At 40.0% G+C, this 18,071-nt stretch overlaps 8 protein-coding genes across 12 annotated transcripts; 3 read left to right on the forward strand and 5 right to left on the reverse strand.

Annotated features, from left to right (window-relative positions):
* Positions 1-24: 24 nt before the first annotated feature.
* On the reverse strand, positions 25-1,574 carry Fen1 (Flap structure-specific endonuclease 1). Its single transcript, XM_081979567.1, has 5 exons — positions 1,376-1,574; positions 1,077-1,321; positions 687-1,025; positions 416-634; positions 25-361 (listed from the first exon to the last, which is right to left on the reverse strand). The coding sequence occupies exons 1-5, from the start codon at positions 1,455-1,457 to the stop codon at positions 110-112; spliced, it is 1,137 nt and encodes a 378-aa protein (XP_081835693.1). The 5' UTR covers positions 1,458-1,574; the 3' UTR covers positions 25-109.
* Positions 1,575-1,714: 140 nt separating this feature from the next.
* On the forward strand, positions 1,715-5,283 carry LOC145728975 (uncharacterized). Its single transcript, XM_081979557.1, has 3 exons — positions 1,715-3,478; positions 3,534-4,812; positions 5,117-5,283. The coding sequence occupies exons 1-2, from the start codon at positions 1,832-1,834 to the stop codon at positions 3,600-3,602; spliced, it is 1,716 nt and encodes a 571-aa protein (XP_081835683.1). The 5' UTR covers positions 1,715-1,831; the 3' UTR covers positions 3,603-4,812; positions 5,117-5,283.
* Positions 5,238-6,101, reverse strand: LOC145728987 (putative gamma-glutamylcyclotransferase CG2811). 2 transcript variants are annotated; one of them, XM_081979583.1, is made up of 3 exons: positions 5,759-6,101; positions 5,382-5,631; positions 5,238-5,324 (listed from the first exon to the last, which is right to left on the reverse strand). In XM_081979583.1, the coding sequence occupies exons 1-3, from the start codon at positions 6,099-6,101 to the stop codon at positions 5,285-5,287; spliced, it is 633 nt and encodes a 210-aa protein (XP_081835709.1). In that variant the 3' UTR covers positions 5,238-5,284. The 2 variants fall into 2 exon arrangements, with proteins under 2 accessions (XP_081835709.1, XP_081835710.1); XM_081979584.1 differs by having other exon boundaries at positions 5,278-5,631; positions 5,759-5,939.
* Positions 6,102-6,132: 31 nt separating this feature from the next.
* Positions 6,133-8,592, forward strand: LOC145728985 (LHFPL tetraspan subfamily member 2a protein). Of its 4 annotated transcripts, none has more exons than XM_081979578.1 (7): positions 6,133-6,283; positions 6,343-6,389; positions 6,442-6,716; positions 6,771-6,881; positions 6,942-7,040; positions 7,215-7,398; positions 8,412-8,592. In XM_081979578.1, the coding sequence occupies exons 2-6, from the start codon at positions 6,364-6,366 to the stop codon at positions 7,370-7,372; spliced, it is 669 nt and encodes a 222-aa protein (XP_081835704.1). In that variant the 5' UTR covers positions 6,133-6,283; positions 6,343-6,363; the 3' UTR covers positions 7,373-7,398; positions 8,412-8,592. The 4 variants fall into 4 exon arrangements, with proteins under 4 accessions (XP_081835704.1, XP_081835705.1, XP_081835706.1 ...); XM_081979579.1 differs by having other exon boundaries at positions 8,415-8,592; XM_081979580.1 differs by lacking the exon at positions 6,771-6,881.
* Positions 7,419-8,460, reverse strand: LOC145728986 (methyltransferase-like 26). The gene is made up of 3 exons (XM_081979582.1): positions 8,215-8,460; positions 7,793-7,948; positions 7,419-7,668 (listed from the first exon to the last, which is right to left on the reverse strand). The coding sequence occupies exons 1-3, from the start codon at positions 8,458-8,460 to the stop codon at positions 7,435-7,437; spliced, it is 636 nt and encodes a 211-aa protein (XP_081835708.1). The 3' UTR covers positions 7,419-7,434.
* A 33-nt stretch (positions 8,593-8,625) lies between the features above and the next one.
* LOC145728978 (dnaJ homolog subfamily C member 21) lies at positions 8,626-10,430 on the reverse strand. The gene has a single exon (XM_081979561.1). It carries the CDS (start codon positions 10,336-10,338, stop codon positions 8,806-8,808), a length of 1,533 nt encoding a protein of 510 aa, XP_081835687.1. The 5' UTR covers positions 10,339-10,430; the 3' UTR covers positions 8,626-8,805.
* A 227-nt stretch (positions 10,431-10,657) lies between these two features.
* Positions 10,658-10,969, forward strand: Sf3b5 (splicing factor 3b subunit 5). The gene has a single exon (XM_081979594.1). It carries the CDS (start codon positions 10,658-10,660, stop codon positions 10,913-10,915), a length of 258 nt encoding a protein of 85 aa, XP_081835720.1. The 3' UTR covers positions 10,916-10,969.
* PIG-G (phosphatidylinositol glycan anchor biosynthesis class G) lies at positions 10,958-13,558 on the reverse strand. Its single transcript, XM_081979549.1, has 3 exons — positions 12,737-13,558; positions 12,527-12,688; positions 10,958-12,471 (listed from the first exon to the last, which is right to left on the reverse strand). The coding sequence occupies exons 1-3, from the start codon at positions 13,329-13,331 to the stop codon at positions 10,979-10,981; spliced, it is 2,250 nt and encodes a 749-aa protein (XP_081835675.1). The 5' UTR covers positions 13,332-13,558; the 3' UTR covers positions 10,958-10,978.
* Between the last annotated feature and the right edge of the window lie 4,513 nt (positions 13,559-18,071).

The raw sequence follows: 18,071 nt of genomic DNA on the forward strand, positions 1-18,071 counted from the left end.
GCTTAAAACAGTAAAATACCAACGCCAACTTAACCAATTTATATTTAGCTTACAGTATTTAGAGTATATTTGAGACATTAAATCGATTAGAAAAATAGAGAGACAAATATTACTTTGGGCGGCCTCTACCGGCACCCGATTTGCCCCTTTTATTCGGAGTATTCTTCTTTTTATCTTCAGCTTTACGTTTGGCGGGCGTGGTGCCCAACACTGTGAAAAATCCGTCCAATCGAGCTTGGGTGCTAGTACCCCGGGCTTTCTGCAATTTTTTAATTCCGTTCCGGACTCGGTCTTCACTAAACTGCCTGTGTCCGCACAAAAATTTGACCACGCCCTCTTCGTCTGGCTCAGTCCATTTCAACTGAAATTCCGCTATTAAGTGTTCAGGTCACGTGACTGGGTAAGACAAGTTTACCTCAATGCCTTCAGGGTCTGCAACCTCTGGACTGACAAACAAATCCCTAGCCCCTTTGTAATTCCAGTTTTCTGGCGGGGGATACTTGGACTGATCAATATTGCTCAAGATAGTTTCAATATTTCTATGTTTTTTTATCAGTTCTATAGCCTTTTTTGGTCCAATACCTCTGATGCTATCAGTGTAGTCACACCCCATTAAAATACAAAAGTCAATAAACTGAAAATGTGTTGTTTGCAACCTTTTAGAGTAAGAAATAACAAAGAACTACCTCTTCTTGAGTGAGATTCAAAGCCTCCAACACCAATTTTAAGTGGATTTCTTGTATGGGCATTTTACGGGCTTCACTGAAAGTCAAATGCCTTAAAACTATATCAGAACCAAAAGTTAGAGCATCCATATCCTCAGTTGCAGTAGCAAATATTTTGCCAGCTTTCACCATGGTGGCGCATTGAGCTTCAGCCTCACAAGGAGCCTCTATGTAGGGTACCCCCATCAGTTTCAGCAACTCTTTAGCCTCATCAGAATGCTGTTTTGTTACTTTAACTAGCCTCCTGTTGAATTTGTCCACTTCAGCTTGATCACCTGCCTCCATGGCTTTATCTAAAGCCTAAAATCTACTTAGAGTATTCAAAAAAAACCTCTAAGTATGTCTAAATACCTTTTGAGCCTCAGCCCTTTTCTCCATTCTTTTATTCAACTCCCCGCCTTTCATCTCAGGGGGCTTGCCATCAAATACATAAACTGGCTTGATACCATGCTCCAACAATCGTATTGTCCGATAAAAGGTGCCGACCAAGTGGGATGTAGTCTCCCCATCTGCTGTGGTCAATTGAGCCCCGTCTGATCGCACAGCGATTAAAAACTGGTATAGGGACATGGACGCGTCTATCGCCACTTTTCGACCTTAACCAATAGATATTTAGGGGTATGCAGAAGAAACAATGGTGTTCAACTTACCGAAGTAGGTTTTAATCTCGGTTTCTTTAATGCAGTGGGGTGCCACATCAGCCAAAAATTTAGCCAAATTTAGAATACCCATTATTTGAATAAGCTTCGAGACTGATTCGAGGGGCCTTTTATGGCCTAAAGTGAATTTATTTTGTTATAGTGGTAAACGAAAAATTCCCGCCAATAACCTAACCAAATACAACTACATCACATGACAATGACATTATATTGAGGTTATGTTATTTTAGGATGCAAAAATAGTAATCACGTGACTTTTCTTAATGAATAATTAAGAAATTCACGTGGTAACTGTCAAAATTATGGAGATCAGTATGTCATTCAATTATAAATGAATCGTTTGAAGGAAAGCAGAAGATGGCTACTCCGAATAAGCAGAGTTTGTTTACCTTAAAAAATGTTTACCAAAACAGAACTAAAAACTAAAATTTTTTTATTTTACCCAACATGGTTTTCATAAACACTGTAAATTTCCAAAAGATGACGCATTGTAGCCGGCCGGTGGACCCGCCCCCCGAAGATCTCCTGCCCGAATATATAACTATAGAGGAACTGGGAGAAATCCTGGAAGGAGGATCGCAGATGCAACCCAATGCGCCACCATCTAAAGAACAAAAGGAAAGCATGTTGGAATTTATGGGAGGGCCAGCTGATTCTCAGCCTCATATTAGTTCAATTCAAAGTAAAAAGTCTGTTTTGGAGATTGATTTGACAGAAGATGAGTGTGCTGAAGTTCAAAACATTGAGGAAGAGTTTACAATTGTCTCTGAAACAGCTCAAAGTCCAAGGAGTAGTTGCAGTGAATCAGAATTACAAATTGACATCAGTGAACATGATGTTCACATGTCTTTAAATGAACAAGATTTAGATCAGTTAACTAGTCAGAGCTACAAGGCAGAATTTCAATGTGAGACTTGTCCCTATGAGACTGATATTAGGGAAAACTTTGAGGTGCACTTAAAAGTGCATCGAACTGTGTTTGCCTGTGACTGGTGCCATTACATCACAAAGAGTAAAATTAAGCTGAAAAATCATCAAGTCAAAAGGCACAAACCTTTAATTAGTCATTTGATGATTACTTGTTTATATTGTGACTTTGCAACTAGTACTGAACGCAACCTGAAGAGTCACTTGCTGAATATCCACCAAAAATGTTTTAGAAAAAATAGAAAGAAATCTGAGGTTGATACTTTGCCTGAAGTGGTTAAACCAATAGCTGATGAAGTTTGCAGGCCTGATAGTCCATACAGTGAACCTAGGTTGCAAATTGACTTAGGATACTCAGTTGAATATCCACAAAGTAACTGCAGCGACTCAGAGGCTCAAATTGACTTCACAGAGCATGAAATGAGCAATCTAAGTGAGCCCAAACCTCAGAGTCCATACATTGAGCCTAGGTTGCAAATTGACCCAGGAAACTCAGTTTTTGAGAAACAAAATTCTCAAAGTATCTGCATTGACATCACAAAGCAGCAAACTATCAAACTAGATGAACCCAAGCCATTATTTATTGAACCATCAACCAACAATATTCTACTAGAGCAGGCAGACATTAAAGTAGAATACCCTGAAGAATTAGTTGAAACAACTGAAAGAACACAATTAACTAGTCAAAGTAGGAAAGCTCAATTCCAGTGTGATATTTGCCCCTATGAAAGTGATTTTCAAGATCAATTTGAGGTCCACCAGAAAGTGCACGTAACTGTGTATACCTGCCCTTTGTGTAAATACCGTACCTCTAGCAAAGTCAAACTGACCATACACCAATCTGTCAAATGTCGAAATTCCCCACAAAAACTTGAATTTGACTGTCCTAATTTTCACTGTACATTTTCCGCTTCTGTCCTAGCTGATCTGAAAGATCATTGGCGAAACACTCATCATAATAGCCAACTTGCCCAAGCAGCGTCGGCAAGATTTTGTTGTAAAATATGCCGGAAACGACTGGATAGTCAAACCACCGTCGACGAACACATGTGGAGGCATGCTTTTATTAGAATAGCAAAAAACAGAAACAAGCTTAAGTGTCCAAAGTGTGATTTTATCCAACGTTCAATACCGGCGATGCGGAATCATTACAGCGCCATCCACCGGGTAAATTAATTGCTAGTAACAATTTTAACTCAACTGTATTTGTATTTGTTATCAGGGTTGTCCCCACTATGATCCCAACAATGTGGAAGAGTTGCAGGCTGCAGGCCAGGCCAAAGTCAGTTGAGAAAAAATTAGTAAAGTAGTTAGGTTAAGGTAAAAGTACTTTTTAATTGAAGCCCCAAAAAATGGGGTCGGTTGACAAAATCCTGAAGATAATTGTGTCATGTGACTATTGATTTTTTTGTTTCTTTTGAGTTCTGGGTGGAATAATGTAAAACCTAGAACAATTTTTTATTTTTGTTCCTAAAATTTGTAACAAATTTTATTTTTTGAAAATCAGTTTAATTACTTATACTAAAATAATAAATAAGCAATCTCTGTGGCATTTGTGTTGTTATACCCTGTGCAAACAAAGAAAAAAAACTTTAAAATGTACCTACAGTTTCAAGTACCCAACTTACCTCTTTGCTGAAAAAATGTTTGCGAAACTATTTGTTTCTGCCCTTGTAGTACTGGTCGTTGTTGGGGTTTTTCTGTTGCGACCGAAAATCCTGCTCGGCCTTAGACATTTCTCGGCTTTTGTTTTTGGAGGCGTCAGCGGCGCCTCCTTTGCTTGGTTGATGGTTGGGGTTTTTCTGATTGGCCCTGTTGTCCATATCGCACTAATGATGGTCAACTCCACACAGTCTCGCACTGTTCCAATCAGTGACTGAGGTTTCGTCATTACTTTTCGAGTTTAGGGTAAAGTACAAGAGTTGTTATGTGTGAGTTCGGTGGTTCACCCATATCCCATTTCATACCGAATAGGTGGAGCCGTGCAATTCAGATGTTTACTTTAGGATTTATTGTTGCGACATTATAAATTGTTATTTACGGTGTTTGGCTTAAGTTAATACACTTTGATAGTTTATTCTCCGAAATTATTATTTAGATAAGTTGAATTCCCGGTAATCAATAAGAGGGTTTTTGTGTGTTATTGGGCGTAGTCTTATGATTGGTATTTACTAAAACGAAACTTGTTGAATTAGAGAGATTTATGAGAGGGCTGTCTATCCTAATCCAGCCACATTCCATCAATTATCCGCAAAGACATTTCTGCCTTATTTACTATTTACTAATTAGATAAATAATTGTATAAAAGCGCTTGTGCGGCAAAGTATTAAATGTAGTGTGCTTCAATTTGAACGTGTTAACATTAAAAATCAACCATCAGACGAGACTTGAACAATGTCTGGAAATCAACGAGCAGGCCGGGACAACCATGCCAATCAGTTAAATCCCAATAATAATGCTTTTCACCAAAGCCGAGGGGAGAGTGGACGCCCTAACGACTGGTAAATACTTTTTAAATTAATTCTCCAGAAAAGGTCAACATCAACTGACTGCTATATTCATCAGCAGGATGATTCCCTAACCAACTGTCCTATGTTTATTAGATTCGAAGTCTACATCAATCTGATGTTTATAAAGGTCGCATTTCAAGCTCCATGGAGCGAGCAGCGCGTTTTTGACGTCACGATGACGTAATTTAGCAAAAGCTTAATTTAACCAACTGTCAAATTACGTCATTGTGACGTCAATAACGCCCTGCTCGCTCCATTGCGCTTGAAAACGAATACACCTGTCTTTCTCTTTTAGAGATAACAAGTCTTACTCGGGGAACCCGTCAACCCCGTCAGACAGGAATAATCATGCTAACCAGTTGAACCCCAACAATGCCGAGTACGACCACTCCAGACAGGCTGGTGGTAACCGAAAGTAAAAGTAATTGATTTATTTACATAAATAAAAATCCTGTAGTAGCACTTATGGTGATTTATTCAAGTCATCCAACGTGGACTCCTCACTGTAAAATCAGCATAAAATCTCCTTTTTGTAGTCATAAGTGTCATTTCGCAAGTACCTGCCGACGTATACCAATCCGTGGGGACCCTGACTACTGTAACTGTCCAGAAAAGGGCAGTCCAGCAACGTTTTTTTGAACGTTTTAATCATGTAAATCCAAACTGACTCTACTTTGGACGGATCGTCTAACCGTTCTACTTCGTACTGCTCCCTCACGTAGTAATTGGGGTGTTCCTCCAGAATGTCTAAGTTCTCCAAGACCTTCTTGTCTACTTCGTACACCTCCCCTTTCACTTGATGTCCCCTACCTATTTTAAATGTCAAAATATGATGTTCACACTCCACAGCTAGTAAGGTCATGATGACGTAATTTGACAGAAGCATAATTTAATAAATGTCAAGTTACCACTGACGAAATAATAAAAAAATACAAACCTGGAGCGTAGAGGAGGAAGGGGATATTGTAGTCAGTAGCAATAATCAGAGGGTATTTCTCTGTAGTCCGCGCCTGGTAAAGAAACCGGGACTTCCCCCCCGGTACGTTGGAGAACCAATGGTGGTTTGGTTCTCCTCGTTTCAGCGTTCCGTACACGAACACTTTGTACACGTCGTTCATTTTTTCAGTCACATTAACCTCACTTTGAACTGTAAGTGTGGACATAAGACAAATTAAATAAAAAACAAAAAGACAGTAAATAAAAGTGATAAAAGTACGGTTCTGCGCGGTTGCCATGACGCCCCTATATAAATACACAAACAGGGCACAGTTTGTTGACATTGAAAACAGCTGATTAAAATGCGGGGCCACGGCCCACTCGACGTAATTTGAAACACTCCCACATCCTTCCGCGAATATAAACAAAATCACAAGGAATCGTATTTGTGTGTTTTTCGGGTCAATGTTTTAAGAGCTTGCAAGTACTCACCAGCCTCAATAGCGGCCCTTAGTCATTACATAATGTAAGCTTTAACCTCTGTAAAACGATAAATCACTTATCAGTCAGCTGTTTTGATTACAGCTCTTCCCACTCCAATGCAAAATGCAATTCTTAATAGTAACAGCCAGGTAAGGATAAAATACAAAATTCACTCAAAATAACCACCCAAAACACACCCAGAAGCTTAACATGGATGCTCCTAAGCTTACTGTGCACTCTAACCATGCTAAGTGCACTGTTGAGCCCCAACTGGATTACTGCATTCCCACAAACAGCCACCTTTGATCACAATATCACCATAACTTTTACACCAAGCTTAGGGGTGTATGCTCGATGTGGCAGACCTATCACCAGCACTCATCCTGCCTGCACTTTAATGTCAGTGGAGGGACTTCGAGGAGACTCTGACGTGTACCCCACTGTATGGAAGACTGCCACTGTTTTTCTGGCTATGGGTAAGTACAGCGACAAGGTAAATAAGAAAATGTTTTATCAACATTGGCTTCCAGGGCTTGTTGTCATGTCATTAACGGTGTGTGCGGGTTTGTTGAGTTGTTGCGTCCAAAGCGTGTGCAAAAAAAGTATTTTTACCTTGTCAGGGGCCGCGCAGTGTATTGCTGGTAAATTTAATGGGTTTTGCTACTTGTATAAATGGGGTGTTAATATCGGTTCTGTTTTAGGTATTTGCTTTATTTTAGGAACCATGTTACATCCTATGGCTTGGGGCATCGACAGAGTGCATACATTGTGTGGCCGCGACTCATCCCCTTTTTATCTAGGTAGCCCTAATTTTGATAATAATTATTTAAATTTGATTATGGTCAGGTGACTTGTCTATCACACTGCCATCTAACCAAGTTGAAGAGAAACTTGACTGTCAACTGTCAGATTGAATTTCAAAAATAGAGTAGTGTAATGGCGGGTTGTTTGTCACAGTTTTTGGGGTGTTTTAGGCAAATGTTTTTTGGGAGCGGGAGCTTATTCCGCTATCGGAGGCACATTGTTAACGTTTGTGTGCGCGTGTCTGTCCGTGCCCGCCGAAAAATCGACGAGCAGTGACAAAGTCCAGGACAAGATCTACGAGGGACAGACGCTAATTTGTCTCACTTAGATGGTGGCCCCTTATAGGAGCACCAGGTCAGTAATAAGCCTTTGCATACTTTAATCGTCCGTTTATTGGTTTTTCTCCCATACTAAACATTTATTGTTGGCTGGCAAGTCGTGGATGTGGCGCAGTGACATACCATAATTTAACGCTGTTTGGCTCAAATCTTTAATATCGCGCAGGCCGTATTTAGGGTTCTGACTTCGCAGGTTCCTATCGAAGTTTACATTTGATTGGGGCTCTATCACCCCATTGTGAGCGTAGGGACCATAAGTAAAAATCAACCCTCCAGGTTTTAACACCTGAAATTGTAGTGTGTAGGTATTAAACTTATAATATTAAAAGAATCCTCCCAAACTTTAAATATGTTGACAATGTCCTCATTAATAATGAAGTAATGAAAGACAATATGATATACGATTTTACCTGACTTGCAAACTTGAAAAAGCTGACACAACAAGAATAGGATGACACATGAAACATGTTCACATTCAATATGTAGTCATAGTAACTGTCTGGAACATTCCAAGGTCCTTGTTCCACATCAATTTTTATAGGCTCTCTCATATTACCTTGATCAACCTAAATCAACAGCTGTTTTTATTATAACATTGGGTGACTACTCTCCGGAATAAGTCAAGGCCGCATTCGTTTTCAAGCCCCATGCAGGGAGCAGCGCGTTTTTCACGTCATGATGACGTAATTTAGCAAAAGCATAATTTAACCAACTGTCAAATTACGTCATTGTGACGTCAAAAACGCTGTGCTCGCTCCATTGAGCTTGAAAACGAATGCGGCCCAAGACAAGTGAAAATGATCATTTCAATTAAAAACGTAGTGACACTCACTTGCTGGGCGTACCCCTTAATGCTGTCAAACAAACTTTCATCCACTTCACTGGGTTGCACAGTAACCCCTGGAAGGTGTTGGGCAAAGTGCTTGGCATGTTGCCCAGTGCCAGAAGCTACTTCCAGCATTTTTGCAGGCTTGCTGGGAGTTATGTATTTGAGTAAAGTTTCTAAAATATAGGTTTTGTTTCTTTCAGCAGCCGGATAGTTAATAGTCCTGTGGATCTTGCGTATCACATCCCCCATGCTTTAGCTTTAATTCTACAAAACCAAAAAAATGTATTGAGATTATTATTGTTTGTGTGTCTTTTTTAAAAATATTTTTATACTTTTATATGCAATTTGAATTAATAATATAGGGTTTGTAGCGATTAAGAATGGTGTTATTGCCCCAAAGAAAACACTAAACAATTTCTATAACAAATTATATTACAAACTATGTACAGTCAGCTCTATACAAGTGTAACTATAATATGTCAATGTCTTTCATACCTATAGAGAATAAAACATTGCCATATTTAAAGTGTCTCAAGTTTAGTACAATTTTTAGCCAATTTAATTCTGGTGTTTAGTCAAATTCTAAAGTTTTATCTAGTTTTTGACATTCCTCTTGCCTGGTTTAGTTTTAGGCAGGTACACTCCATGGTTACTCTTTTTCAAATGTTCAAACAATTTGTTTTTTGAAGTGAATGTATTTTTGCATGTAATACAACAATGACTAATGTCTATGTCTTCTAAAGCTCCTTCATCCTTGTCACTCTGTTTCTGACCCTTCTTCTTTACAGGTTTTTTACATTCTGCCATTTGTTCAGTGTTTTTGGATGCAGCTTTGGAGCGCCTGTGCTTTTTAGGGGCTTTACTACTAGCAAGACTACTTGTCTCCATAAAAGTGCTGTCAACTTCCTCCTTTGTGATTACTTCTGCATCATCACTGTCCTCACTATTCAAAGTGGTTAAAACAGTTCTTTTCTTTGACTTTTTCTTCTTTTCATTAAGGCTTTCCAACTCTGGTATTTCCTGTTCTATACTTTCATCATCAGACTCCTCACTTTTACAGTTTTCTAAATCTTCCCCATTCTCACTGTTATCACAGTCATCCAGCTCATCATCAGTCAAATTGGAGTTCTCCTCTTCCATCATTGTGACCCTCAGCTTTTCTACATTTTCCCGGTGTTTCTTGCTCAATTCATGGTTCTCAAAAGCTTTGGGTGTTTTAAAAATTTTATTACAAGCCACACAGTACAGGTTGTTTAGGTCCTCTTCTTCTGAATTGGAGCTGGACTCTCCAAACTCTTCAGCTAGTTGCCTTTCAATATCTTCTAGTTCAGATTTGACATTATCAAATTTTAACCAATCAGCTTGTGTTTGACTAGTATGCAACTTTTGACGTTCTAACCTTTTGAGTTTACTTAACTCCTCCTGTTTTTTCCTGTTCTGTAAAGTTTTAGCCTCCTGCTCTTTTCTTAAAGCTTGCACTCGCCTGTCACGTTTTCGAACAAAGGCTACCAGGTTCCTAACTTCCTCATTGCGCTCCTTTCTCGCTTTCTGTCTCACTTTTTTGTTTTCCTTCTCAATGATTTTTAGTAAACGTCGATCCCCCCGTCCTTCTTGTATGTCATAGGGGTCCAACCAAACGTAACTTTTTTTTGTGCAGTAACTCATCCAATGATCATAGAAGGCTTTAACAGTAGCAGAATCACTGTCTGAACGTCCAAAACTTGGAATTTCATCAAATTCCTCCTTCTCATCCATGTATTTGATATCTTCCTGGGCGATTTGTTCGAACACCTTGCGGTACACTGAGTAGAACCCGTCAGGGTCGTCTGTGTACCCCTTAAAACAAGTTGTGGTAAAATATGGAAACACGTCCAAGGTTTTGTCCGGGTCCTCGCTACCGGAAGCTTGCAAGATACGTGCGCGATGGGCATCGTACCAAGCGCGTTCCTGACGATCGCTCAACACTTCGTAGGCCTGCTGCACGATCTGGAACTGTTCCTTGGCAAAAATTGGATTGTCCAGGTTCTTGTCCGGGTGCCATTTCAGCGCCAGTTTACGGTACGCGGACTTGATTTCGGAGTCGGCCGCGTCCTTTGGCACTTCCAACACGTCATAGTGGCACTTCATTGGAGTGATTCAAGGATGACCAGAGCCGAATTCTCAAATTAGACTCCAAAATCACACCAACCAAAGCCAAAACTCCGACAAAAATATTTTGTTCACTTACCTGGATGATTTTTTAGGTTGACAGATGATGAGACTCTGTTGACATATGACGGTCTAGGTTGGCACTGTTGCCAGACTTCTATAGGCATTTTGCGTAATAGAACACCTAACCTAACCTCACTTCACTTCTAAGTTTGTTTTGAATGACGGTATAGCATTTGTTATTAATTGAAACCCTTTAAACTATCCTAATCGACGTTTTTTGCCCAAATTATTTGAAATGGGTGACAGATATAACATCCATAGTCAACTGGAACATTTACAATCAAAATATATTGGAACGGGACACGCTGACACCACCAAATTCGAATGGTTGGTAAATCAGCACCGGGATAGCTATTGCAGCTATTTGGGGCACCCGGACCTGCTCAGCTATTTTGCCATTGCCGAAAATGAGGCCAAAGCGCGGGTGCGCTTCAATCTAATGGAAAAGATGCTGCAGCCCTGTGGACCACCTCCAGATAAGCCAGAAGATTAAAATAATATAGCTTTATAGTTAAGTGAATAAAACATTTCCTGGTTCAACGAAAAATAGTATTTATTATCTGTAACTAGTAAGAAACCATAAGGTGATTTCAGTAAATAAAACAAATGTGTGAACAGTTTCAATTAAAAGTTTGGGAGCAAACACTGACCACACAAACAAATGATACTTAAAGAGCACTGTAACTATACAAGTGAGCAAAAGTGTCCAGGCTCGTAAACCCAGTAAAGTAAGCCAATAGTGTCTAACTGTTACATCTTTCTGACCCTTTAAAGCAATGAAATGAAATAATACTGGGAAAGTGTAAGTATGCATTAATACTTGAGCTATGACAATGACTGGCTGATAACTATTTAACCCTGTATAACCAATTGAAACATCTACACTAGCTAGGGAATTCCTATGTCCCTGCATGAAGTAAAAGGCAAGAGAGATCATGTGGCTAACTGTAGCCTTGCCAAATCCACTTTTAAAACTTGGCAGAAGTGAACATGCAACATGCAGTCCAAAAGGAACTAAAACAACATTGTGGGGCTTTATCAAAAGCACACTAGAAAGCACCCAAGCTGTCTGGGAGCTAAAAAATAATTGGGCACCAATAAGAATCCATAGAAGTTTACCTACCACAGCACTATGATATGGCAAGGACTTGAGGACTAATATTAGAATTAAGGTGATGGGAGTTAATAGATTTGAGGAGTTCAAGGTAAAGAAGGTGGCTAAAAGCCCCAAAATAAAAAAAACTTTAATGTACATGTCATCAGAAGACAATATGTGAGCCCAATTATTGTCATTCTGGACTGAGTTCTCCACCGTAGAGTTTAAATCAATGGAAAACCTCATAACACACATAATTAATAGGTTACTAACCAAGTTTAAGTTAACTGGGTAGTTAAACCATATCACAGATTTGTAATTTTGCCTTTGGTGACCCTCTAAAGCTTTAATTGTTATTAAAGTTATGCAGGTGTACATCCAGAAGTAGTGTTCCTCCTCAATGAAACTTGTAGAGAGAAAAGTAAGGGGCTGTATTAAACTTGATATCAGCACAAATATTGTAGAAGCATTAAAGATGTACACAAATTCCTGACAAACTGTTAAACCCAAGGTAAACACGGTGAAACCCATGAAGAATAGAGAAATTACCATCAAGGGTATATTTTGCTTAGTTGTGCTCTCATACAAATGTGTGGTTATTAGTTGGGAACAGTTTTTATACAGCTGCATTACTTCAGTAGCCCCAGCTCCACTTAACAAGTATTCTAGATGTAGAACAGTTGCTTGCTCAAAATCATTTGCACATTCTTTCAAGTCACTTTTCTTAATTAATGTTTCAGTGTTGTACCTCAAAGCATACAGGTACTCACTCATGTTTAAAGATTTAAGTAAAGCTGGTTGCAGATTTCCTATACTACTTGAAGGAATGTTAAGCCCTAATAACACTGCAAGATTTACAGGAATGTCAGTTTGTAGAAAAGTTGAGTTGTCACAGTCCAGCCCTAGTGCTACTAGAGGTACTTGTACCTCAGCCTGTGAGGTTCCCCCATGCCCTAAAAAATGCCATATACCAAGATGCAACCACATTATTGTGATTTGGTTTGTTACCCCCTGCATCTCTCATACCATGGTCACCAGTTACTAAAACTAAAACATCAAACTTTGAGCTGGTTTCTGTGACTATTTTGTGAACAACTTGGTCCATTTCCTGTAGTTTGAGGGGCATTTTATCAGAAAAAGGTCCCAAAACATGCCCTATATGATCCAAACCTGAAACATCCAATATTAAACCAGTCAATTTAGTAAAACTGAACTCACCTAAATAGTGCAACACCATAATGTCCCAATCAAATTCCTTCAACTCCATATCAACATTACGAGTAACATTATAGTCAACTTCATTAAAATCCCACACAAAAAACGACGTAGTCCCTTCAGAGCGCACAAATAAACCAGGAAAAAGTTTCTCCCATGTGTTATCCCCATAAAATACCAATTTCAATCCCCGTTTTTTGGCACTGTGCAGCCAGGAGTCTTGCAAAACTTCCGACGCCGCCAAATTCCGCACCACGTCCACATATTGGGGCACGCTACCTGTGGTCATGGCTTTGATTCTTGGCAAAGTTACTGTGGGACTTTCCACCAGCACTTTGCTCAAGCACCCTTTCTGGGTCATTAAGTTGGTGGTCAAGGGCATCAACTGGGGTGTCACAAAGTCCCAACGAAGGGCGTCAATCACTATCAGGATGGTTTTGTTAAAGTGAGGTTTGTACAGGTGTTCAGGGGTTGTGGTTAGATTTCCTATGCGGTTGGGAGGGTGGTTTGGAAATGCCGTGGGGGTAAGAGAGAGAGGAAAAAAGCCATAGAGGAAGCAAACAAGAGCGCAAAGCAAAAGAAAATTTAGGTAGTACATTCTTGGGGCTTAGCTCCACTCATACCATTGTTTATTGAGGTTAGGTTAGGGTGTCAAGTGGTCGTCATTTTAGTGTTTGCTCAGTTTTAATTTAAAATTGTGTAAGTAGCTTTTATTAGCGGTTTATTGTTTTTACTAAAAATTTAGTTAGGGTTACTTTAAGCTTTAAAACTATGTTTTGATTGCATTGTTGCAAAAAGATAGGTTAGGTTCAAAATTCAAGCAAATATCAGCTGTCATTTTGGTATTTTGATGCTATTGAAGGGTGTCATAGAAGGAGAAGGAAAATAATAATCTTCACCAACTTAACACTCCACTTTATTGAATCCCTTCGAATTCAATGTAGAATCAAATATAACAGATTTTTGTAGGAACTAACTAGAAAATGATTGAGATCGAAAAACGTAAGCATTGAGCAAGAATCGTCCATCTTGTGTTGTAATCCTGAGTTAAAGTGTCTCGTCATCGCCCTGAAGTCAGGTCCTTGCGTCCTATTCTTCTTTTTGCTTCTTGCCGGCTGACACTGCTGACAGTGTCGCCACAGTACCCCCCGTCCAGCGACAAAGTCGCGAAACGAACTGTTTTCCTTGTCTTAGCTGGCAACGTTGCGGGAGATTTTCGAACTTCTTCAAGGCGCGCATACGAATGTTCGGACTGGATCTGGAAATCATCTGGCAGATAGGCGGGCTTTAGGCGGTCTATTGTGATGTTGTCACTACGATTGCCAAGGTCAATCTTGAAGAACTTGTCACTTCTGGAGATAACACGATGGGGTCCAGAGTAAGGCGCTGTCAAAGGTGGTTTTACTGCATTATTTCGCACAAAAACATGGGAACAACTTGAAAGGTCCTTGGAGATAAAAGTTTTAATCTTGCTATGATCAGATGCTGGTCTAGGTTGAAGTTCTAACATTGTTGCTCTGAGTTTGCTGACCAACTCATTTTCGTTGGCTGGTTCAGTGGATGAATTTAGAAATTCTCCTGGTAGTTTAAGAGTGGTTCCATAAACAAGCTCAGCTGGTGAACAATCAATGTCCTCTTTGAAAATGTTTCGAAGACCCAATAAGGTTATTGGTAAAACTTCAGTCCAACGATCCGACTTGGCTGCAATGAGGCTTGCTTTAAGGGTCCTATGAAAACGTTCAATAAAACCATTTGCTTGAGGATGATATGATGTTGTTTTGATGTGCAGAATACCCAAGAATCTGGAAAGTTCTTTGAACAAGCTTGATTCAAATTGTCTCCCTCTATCCGAAGTAATCTTGCTGGGTACACCAAAACGCGATATCCAAGTAGAAATAAAGGTGGATGCAATGGTGGTTGCTGACATGTCTTTAATTGGAACTGCTTCGGGCCATCTAGTGAAACGATCCATCATTGTTAACACATAACGAAAATCACTGGACGATGGCAATGGTCCAACTATGTCGATGTGGACATGGTCAAATCTGTAGTCAGGCATAGAAATTTTCTGGTGAGCTGTCTTAGTATGTCGGTTGATTTTGGAGCGTTGACAGTTGAGGCATTGCCTACTCCAAAGGGCTACTTCTTTCTTGATGTTTCTCCATACGAAACGACTGGTCAGAAGCTTGATGGTTGCCTTAACACCGGGGTGAGAAATTCCATGAAGCTTTCTGAAAATACTAAGTCGATGTTTTTCTGGGATATAAGGACGAAATTTATTTTCAAAAACATCACAGTAAAGTTGAACATCAGTGCCTGGGATTTGAATCTGTTGAAGATTTAAACTGGAGTCAGTAAGCAGCTGGTTTAGTTCTGCGTCGTCAGTCTGATCTGCAGCTATTGCTTGGTAATTAATCTGAATATCTTCAATACTCGAGATTTCAGGTCTGGAAAGGTAGTCTGCTACTATGTTGTCTGAACCTTGAACATGGCGAATGTCAGTGGTAAATTGTGCAATGAAATCTAAATATCGAAACTGTCTAGGAGTGCACTTGTCACTTTTTTGATAGAAAGCAAAAGTGATTGGTTTGTGGTCAGTAAAAACAGTAAATCTGCGGCCTTCTAACATGAATCGAAAGTGTTTAATAGCAGCATAAATGGCGAACAGTTCTCTGTCATAAGCACTATACTTAGCCTGAGCAGTATTTAACTTCTGAGAGAAAAAAGCCAATGGTTGAAGTTGATCATTGTTCTTTTGTTGTAAGGAGGCTCCTACAGCAAAATCCGACGCATCTGTAGACAGAATGAGTTGAGCAGAAGGTAAGGGATGTGACAAAAAGGTGGCTTCAGCGAGGATTTCCTTACAGCTCTCAAATGCCTTCACTGCAACATCAGTCCAAGTTATTGGTTGCTGTTTTTTCTGCTTACCTTTAAGTAAGTCATGTAATGGTGCTTGAAGCTCAGCAGCCTTGGGAATGAATGAACGGTAGAAATTTAACATCCCAAGAAACCGTCGAAGTTGCTGAGTGTTGTTGGGCTTGGTAAAATTCCGTATAGCAGAAAACTTCTCGTCTGTTGGTTTGATGCCCTCTGCCGAAACTTCATGACCTAAGAAAAGAACTTTATTTTGGCCAAAAACACATTTTGACGAATTTATTAAAATTCCATATTGGCATAAACGTTCGAATACCATACGTAAATGTTCTAAATGTTGATCGGCTGACTCAGAGGCAACAAGGATGTCGTCAATGTAGACAAAACAGAAATCCAAGTCACGGAAAATTTCATCCATAAACCTCTGAAATGTTTGAGCAGCGTTTCTGAGCCCGAAGGACATGTACACAAATTCGTACAGACCAAACGGTGTTGTCACTGCAGTCTTATGTATATCATCAGCAGCAATCGGTATTTGATTGTAAGCGCGAACCAAATCCAGGGTGGAAAATAGTTTCTTGTTGGCCAATCCATGAGTAAAGTCCTTGATGTTGGGGATCGGATAAGAATCGTGAACGGTACGAGCATTAAGAGCTCGATAGTCTCCACACGGTCTCCAAGAAGTGTCCTTTTTGGGAACAAGATGCAAAGGTGAGGACCAGCTACTTTTTGATGGGCGGATGATTCCTTGTTCCAACATGGATTGAAACTCCTCTTTGGCGATGACAAGTCTGTCAGGTGCCAAACGTCTAGGGCGAGCTGATGCAGGTGGGCCAGGGGTAGTTATAATGGTATGAACAGTGTTGTGTTTGGCTTTGGAGTGTTGGTTGCGTGGCTGGGTAAGTGATGGAAAATTTTTGAGAAGTTTGTGGTACTCTGTAAGGACAATCATAGTTTGAATGAAAGGACCGTAAGAATTGGCATTATTTCCAATGGTTGATAGGCCAGTTGTCCTGTCAAAGATTGCGAGCTTTCTGCTATCTACAATAATGTTGTAAAAAGATAAAAAGTCGATTCCCAAAATTGGATGTGAAACATCGGCCACAAGAAATGTCCAACGAAAGCTTCTGCGAAGTCCAAAGTCCAAGGTGAAAGTACGCTGTCCGTAGGTCGAAATTTCTGAGTTGTTGGCTGCCAAAAGCTGGTAATTGGAGCGAGGACGCCTTTCTTTAAGCAAAGTGTATGGAAAAATGGAAACCTCGGCGCCGGTGTCCACTAAAAAACGAATTTTTGATGAATTGTCAGTCACAAATAAGCGGCGCGGGTTTGAGGAGGGTAGAAAACCCGCCGCTACTGGTTCTCCCCCCTTGAGTTTTCCGAGATAGTGAAAGAACATGGGCTATTACATTTTTTTGCTTTATCACCGAATCTGGAATGATAATAGCAAAGAGTACTTTGGTTCGAGGCCCTGTTGGTTGTCGTTCTCTCTGATGTCCTAGATCTGGAGCGTGGTTGTCTATGACAACAACTTTTGGTCTCCAATCTGTCCAGACGCTTAACAATTTCAGCCAATTGTTTGTGTATATCAGAATCTACACTAGAAACTGTACAAGCTAAAGATGGTGTACATACCTCATGAATTTTGTCAGCTAATTTGGCTAAGTTGTCTAGTGACATACCTTCCTGAGTGGTTAGAATTGTCTGAATCTGCTGGGGAAGTCTTCCAGTCCATAATGTTCTGAGAAAGTCCTCTGGAAGGGAAGTTGGTGCTAAACTCTGCAGCTTCCTGAGGTACTCGGATGGCTTTCGATCACCCATTTCTTCCTGTTGAAGAAGCTGGTGGATTTTTTGGTGTTGAGAAGCGGATAGTCTCTGTATGAGTTCCTGCTTAATAGTTCCATATTGATTGGCAGTAGGAGGTTGTGCTATTAAGTCACGCACGAGTTGGACTTGGTTAAAGTCTAGGTTAGCCACAACAATATTATATTTGGTGTTGTCATTCACAATACCACTAATAGCAAACTGACTGTCTAACTGAGCAAACCATAGTGCCGGTTCGTTTGGCCAAAAAGGTGGTACTTTTAAGGATACTCTCTCTACCATGTGGGTAGGAGCTGGTGCTGCAACTGAAGGTGATAGAGATGATGAAGTACCTTGTTGTTCCGTAGCCATTGTGGTGCGAGAGTTGTGAGTTTTCGAATGGTTCAGCGTTCTAGAACGTCCAAAAAGTAAGTCTGACTCTGGCTTGTAGATTCTTTTGTGTCGGGGTCACCAATGAAGGGTGTCATAGAAGGAGAAGGAAAATAATAATCTTCACCAACTTAACACTCCACTTTATTGAATCCCTTCGAATTCAATGTAGAATCAAATATAACAGATTTTTGTAGGAACTAACTAGAAAATGATTGAGATCGAAAAACGTAAGCATTGAGCAAGAATCGTCCATCTTGTGTTGTAATCCTGA

Source organism: Ips typographus, linkage group LG5 (genome assembly GCF_016097725.1).
Source record: "Ips typographus isolate SLU linkage group LG5, UJ_Ityp_2.0, whole genome shotgun sequence".
Classification (NCBI taxonomy): Eukaryota; Metazoa; Arthropoda; class Insecta; order Coleoptera; family Curculionidae; genus Ips; species Ips typographus.

Coding starts and splice junctions, on each gene's coding strand:
- Fen1 (XM_081979567.1), bottom strand. CDS start 1,457: ATGGGTATTCTAAATTTGGCTAAATTTTTGGCTGATGTGGCACCCCAC. Junction 1,026..1,076: donor AAAGGGCTGAGGCTCAAAAG/GTATTTAGACAT, acceptor AGTAGATTTTAG/GCTTTAGATAAAGCCATGGA. Junction 635..686: donor TGAATCTCACTCAAGAAGAG/GTAGTTCTTTGT, acceptor ACACATTTTCAG/TTTATTGACTTTTGTATTTT.
- LOC145728975 (XM_081979557.1), top strand. CDS start 1,832: ATGGTTTTCATAAACACTGTAAATTTCCAAAAGATGACGCATTGTAGC. Junction 3,479..3,533: donor ATTACAGCGCCATCCACCGG/GTAAATTAATTG, acceptor ATTTGTTATCAG/GGTTGTCCCCACTATGATCC.
- LOC145728987 (XM_081979583.1), bottom strand. CDS start 6,101: ATGTCAACAAACTGTGCCCTGTTTGTGTATTTATATAGGGGCGTCATG. Junction 5,632..5,758: donor CTTCCTCCTCTACGCTCCAG/GTTTGTATTTTT, acceptor CATTTAAAATAG/GTAGGGGACATCAAGTGAAA. Junction 5,325..5,381: donor GGATTGGTATACGTCGGCAG/GTACTTGCGAAA, acceptor CTGATTTTACAG/TGAGGAGTCCACGTTGGATG.
- LOC145728985 (XM_081979578.1), top strand. CDS start 6,364: ATGCAATTCTTAATAGTAACAGCCAG. Junction 6,882..6,941: donor GGCCGCGCAGTGTATTGCTG/GTAAATTTAATG, acceptor GTTCTGTTTTAG/GTATTTGCTTTATTTTAGGA. Junction 7,041..7,214: donor CTCATCCCCTTTTTATCTAG/GTAGCCCTAATT, acceptor GGGGTGTTTTAG/GCAAATGTTTTTTGGGAGCG.
- LOC145728986 (XM_081979582.1), bottom strand. CDS start 8,460: ATGGGGGATGTGATACGCAAGATCCACAGGACTATTAACTATCCGGCT. Junction 7,949..8,214: donor TTAAGGGGTACGCCCAGCAA/GTGAGTGTCACT, acceptor CTGTTGATTTAG/GTTGATCAAGGTAATATGAG. Junction 7,669..7,792: donor TTTTCAAGTTTGCAAGTCAG/GTAAAATCGTAT, acceptor CTACAATTTCAG/GTGTTAAAACCTGGAGGGTT.
- LOC145728978 (XM_081979561.1), bottom strand. CDS start 10,338: ATGAAGTGCCACTATGACGTGTTGGAAGTGCCAAAGGACGCGGCCGAC.
- Sf3b5 (XM_081979594.1), top strand. CDS start 10,658: ATGGGTGACAGATATAACATCCATAGTCAACTGGAACATTTACAATCA.
- PIG-G (XM_081979549.1), bottom strand. CDS start 13,331: ATGTACTACCTAAATTTTCTTTTGCTTTGCGCTCTTGTTTGCTTCCTC. Junction 12,689..12,736: donor TATGGTGTTGCACTATTTAG/GTGAGTTCAGTT, acceptor TGGATGTTTCAG/GTTTGGATCATATAGGGCAT. Junction 12,472..12,526: donor TGGTATGAGAGATGCAGGGG/GTAACAAACCAA, acceptor GGCATTTTTTAG/GGCATGGGGGAACCTCACAG.